Raw genomic sequence first — 4076 nt, forward strand, 5'->3', positions numbered from 1 at the left:
TGTATATGTAGCAAAAATTGTACTAAATATATTCAGTTATAGATACAAAAACTATTTTAGTTTCAGAGTTGACTTAATTTTTTTTATTTATCTTTTTTTCTGTCTATATACATTCCATATGTGATAGTTTTAGCTCCTAAATCAGGATAATAGTTACAAAAATCTCTTATTTAGTGTAAGAGATATTGTCACCATACAAACGTGACACCCGAGTAAATAATAACCAACTGAGATTACGAATTTTATCAGCTGATTCGCCATCTTTATAGACCATTATCATATGACTTCTTCTCCAAAGATTCTTGTACAAGATCAGTTGTTACTCGATTATTAACTTATTATTGTATGTAACTGGTTCTCACACGACACTTGTTACCGAATGCTGATGTGACAACCGATGTTAATTTCTGGTCTACAATATTTGTGTAATTTATTGATGAGTATAACTACTTGACCATCATTCTAGCTCTCTCTTAAAGTCAAGATTATCAACAAATACCTGCAGTTAATTGAAAAAGCAAATTATTCAAACCAATTAAATTATAAGAAAGTGAAGGTAGATGGTCTATGTATCAACTATTGAAGCAACTGATTTTCTGGTCAACCCGACCCATACCAAAATGACCTGTTTATTTCCTTAGTCGATATCCCGACCCGCCCATAATCCCACTTCCACTAACTAAGCATCTAATTAATGTTAAATGCAAATATGTGAATGTGTATTGACAAACAGATTTAATATCTTACTGTCTTCCAACCATCAGGGTCCAAGCATGCTGTAATTTTGGTGTTGATATCAGGCAGTGGTCCGGGTTCTCGAACTATTTGGCCACCGAATAGTTTAACTGCTTCTGCAGTTTTATAAACATCATCGGTACCTATTGCTATCTGTTAATAAACACAACTTTAGTTATCAAGTTTGGTCCTTTCAGATCGTTACATTACTACGTTACACACAATAGGATCCAAACATTCGTTACCTGAGCATAGGCATCACCTTTATCATATTCAGTGACACCATAGTTGTATGTCAATTCTAGCAAACAATTTTTGTTTTCAGGTCCATATCCCATCAATGCAATAGTATACTACCAACAAAAAAAAAAAAAAAAAAAAAAAAAAAAGTCAGTATACATACATTATGATTCAAATAAATCAATATAAATGTAAAAAGAAAACCTTGTATTCAGGACTATCTCGTGTGCGCAGGAGCTCCATACCAAAAGCCTAAAGATATTACAAACTAAATATGGTATCATATATTGCGGTGAAAGATTATTTCGAACCTAAAAAAAGGTTGTACTCTTAAACGTCACACCTTCTCATAGAAAGCAATAGAGCGATCAAGATCTCCAACGCGAAGGTTTACGTGACAAAGCGGCTCGGGTGTGGGGCCTCTTTCTATAAGTTCAAAGGTGTAACCATCAGGATCTTCAATAAATGCTATAATTGACTTCCCGCCTTTGACCGGACCAGGTTCTCGGGTTACCTTACCACCCTTAGCCTTTATGACTTCCACGGCCCTGGCAACCTATGCATCGCCAGGATTGTATCAATTTTTTTTTAAGTGCCGGAAAATTGTATCAAGACAAAGGTGTAAAGATTAGAGGTAACAAAATGGGCTGGTCAAGCAAGATGGGTAAAAGGTCAAAACATGTGATATTTGGTACAGGTCGAAATGTGATAGGACGTCAGGTTAACAAAAACAGTCTCTGTCCAAATTTATAATTTTGTACTAAATAATTGGTGTATAATGATTGTAAAAAATAATATTCCTATAATAAAAAGCTCAATGTGCCTTGGTAGCTTTCTACAATTTAACCCTTGCAACCCATTTGACTGGTTCATTTGATCTGCTCGAAATAAAACAGAACCAGAATCGACCCATTCAAATGTAAATGGGTCGAAATTTCCACCTCCGCGTCGGATAAAAAGTTAATGTTAAATATATTGATCTGTCCCAGCAGTGAATCTTGTTAACCACGGTGAAATTGAGTGCCAAAGAAAATTAATATTTTTTGTAAATTTAAAGTCAAAATATGCATAACGTTTTGTGAACAAAACAGACAGTGGTCAACAAACTTTGTGGCAGTTACAATATTTTTAGGTTGAAATGATGTTTGATGAGAGCTTTGGATCTTGCAGGAATAACGAGAAAGAAACAAAGTCGAAATCTCAAACATAACTTACATTATCAACTGCAATACCAAAATGACCAAATCCAGGTCCAATGTCATATTTGTCAACTTCATAATCTGGTAGAGTAAACACACAGTTAATCAAGATGAAAGAGTCTAAATGTTAATAATAGCCTTGAAACAAAGTACATTGGCCATTACAAAGTTTCATACTGGATGCTAGAATTGGTAGGGGGCAATGGGGTGTGGCATGTTAAGGGTCGAAACAGATCATTTCTAGTTTAGGTTGACCCGAGACACTTTTATCTTTTTTAAATGATATATTAGTCTGCTACATAATCACAAAACCTATACTATTACAGTACTAGTATTACATCATATTAATCTGAGAAAATATATCCCCATTTAAGCCGCTTTTTTTTATACAGTAATATTTTATTTACCCGTTTGACCCATTACATATGATGGGTCAAAATATGTCATCTCTACTACAGAGCTTTGTCTTGTGATCGATAATTAGTAGGATAGCATACATACTGTATGTTAACTCAATAACAAAGTGTGAATCTTCTGCCCCATATCCAAGAAAAACATTTGTATATCCCTCCTCATCATTGTCTCGTGTCCGCAATAATTTCATCCCTAGACACTCTTTGTAGAACCTGAACCCACATTTAAATCAGAATCAATTAATGTAATAAACCAAGGGATTTTTCATACATCAGCCCTAAGGGTTGTCGTTAACATGCATAAAAGTATTGTACAATTTCATAATTGTCACTTTAAATCATCGTTAGATAAATCCTAAACAAAAACATCCAAACATTTAACAAACGTACTTAATTGTTTTATCAAGATCACCAACGCGATAAACAACATGAAGCATTCTTCTATTGTCACGTTTGACCCATTCCAATGCACTTTCTTTTGTACAACTAGTACTCCCTTGGGCCATATTAGCAAACGTTTTAGGCGACACACAATTTCCTCCGTTTCCTAATACCTTATAACCTAACGGTTGCCTCTTCATTTCGACTACATACACAAAAAAACATAATAGAAAAAACATGTGAAAACGAACATATTTGCATAAATGAATATCATAACTTTATAACATATGATATTCATATTGATATTGAAATGAAATAAAAAGCATCAGATCATAATAGTTTGATAGAATAATTAAATATACCTCTGGTGAAACGGAATGAAGGAAACTTTGGAGATGAATTGAAGGCGGAAAATGTTGTGGCGAATCGTGAAGACGACATCGATGAGAGGGGAAGGAAGGTGGACGATGCCATTGGTAATAGTTTCGCAATCTTCATTTTCTATAATATGATTACATACACAAAAACGTACATTTGAATCATCTATGATCTGAAAAAATAGTACTCGTATGTTGTTATGGGTGTCAGGGTGTGTTTGGTTCCGGTAAAAAGGTTGGGCTGGGTTAAGCCCATTGTCCCAGGTTGCAATGTCAATAGATTATTACTCATGGGCTCATGGCACTAGCAGTTCGGGCGTGGTCCACTAGATCCATTACCCGAACATGCAAATTTTTTTGCAACCCATTAAGTTCGTAGATCTTTATTGACAGGTTTAATTTTCGACTCATATATCTGCCCACCGATACTTGCAGTTCATGACACATGCACCTATTTTTTCAAAAGAATACGGGCCCAAAACCAACTGAGATTTTTTAGCACTCAATCAATAGTTCGGTGGTTAATTTACTTAATTTATACTAATAAAATCTCTTCCTCACATAAAGCATGGTGATTAAGTCCAATGTGTCAGACCCACAACCCCACACTCTTTCCATTCGCCACGTGTCATCACTCTCCGATTTTCTTTTTTTTCTTTTTTTTTTAAAAAAAACAACTAAAATTACGGATTTTCATCCGTTCCACATACAGTTTCATCAAATCCTCTCTA

The 4076-nt window shown here is 34.7% G+C and overlaps 1 protein-coding gene across 1 annotated transcript; it reads right to left on the bottom strand.

Annotated features, from left to right (window-relative positions):
• Positions 1-457: 457 nt before the first annotated feature.
• LOC139872773 (probable lactoylglutathione lyase, chloroplastic) lies at positions 458-3093 on the bottom strand. The gene is made up of 8 exons (XM_071860698.1): positions 2978-3093; positions 2676-2800; positions 2191-2255; positions 1319-1531; positions 1180-1227; positions 981-1088; positions 748-888; positions 458-499 (listed from the first exon to the last, which is right to left on the bottom strand). The coding sequence occupies exons 1-8, from the start codon at positions 3091-3093 to the stop codon at positions 458-460; spliced, it is 858 nt and encodes a 285-aa protein (XP_071716799.1).
• Positions 3094-4076: the final 983 nt, after the last annotated feature.

The sequence above is a fragment of the Rutidosis leptorrhynchoides genome, chromosome 10 (assembly GCF_046630445.1).
Source record: "Rutidosis leptorrhynchoides isolate AG116_Rl617_1_P2 chromosome 10, CSIRO_AGI_Rlap_v1, whole genome shotgun sequence".
Taxonomy (NCBI): Eukaryota; Viridiplantae; Streptophyta; class Magnoliopsida; order Asterales; family Asteraceae; genus Rutidosis; species Rutidosis leptorrhynchoides.

Bases quoted from the DNA above. Each gene is read 5' to 3' on its own strand.
- LOC139872773 (XM_071860698.1), bottom strand. From the start codon at position 3,093: ATGGCCCAAGGGAGTACTAGTTGTACAAAAGAAAGTGCATTGGAATGG. The intron at 2,256-2,675 runs GTATGTATGCTA...TTACTCTACCAG, and splicing joins TGTTATTGAGTTAACATACA to ATTATGAAGTTGACAAATAT. The intron at 1,532-2,190 runs GTAAGTTATGTT...GGCGATGCATAG, and splicing joins TTGGTATTGCAGTTGATAAT to GTTGCCAGGGCCGTGGAAGT.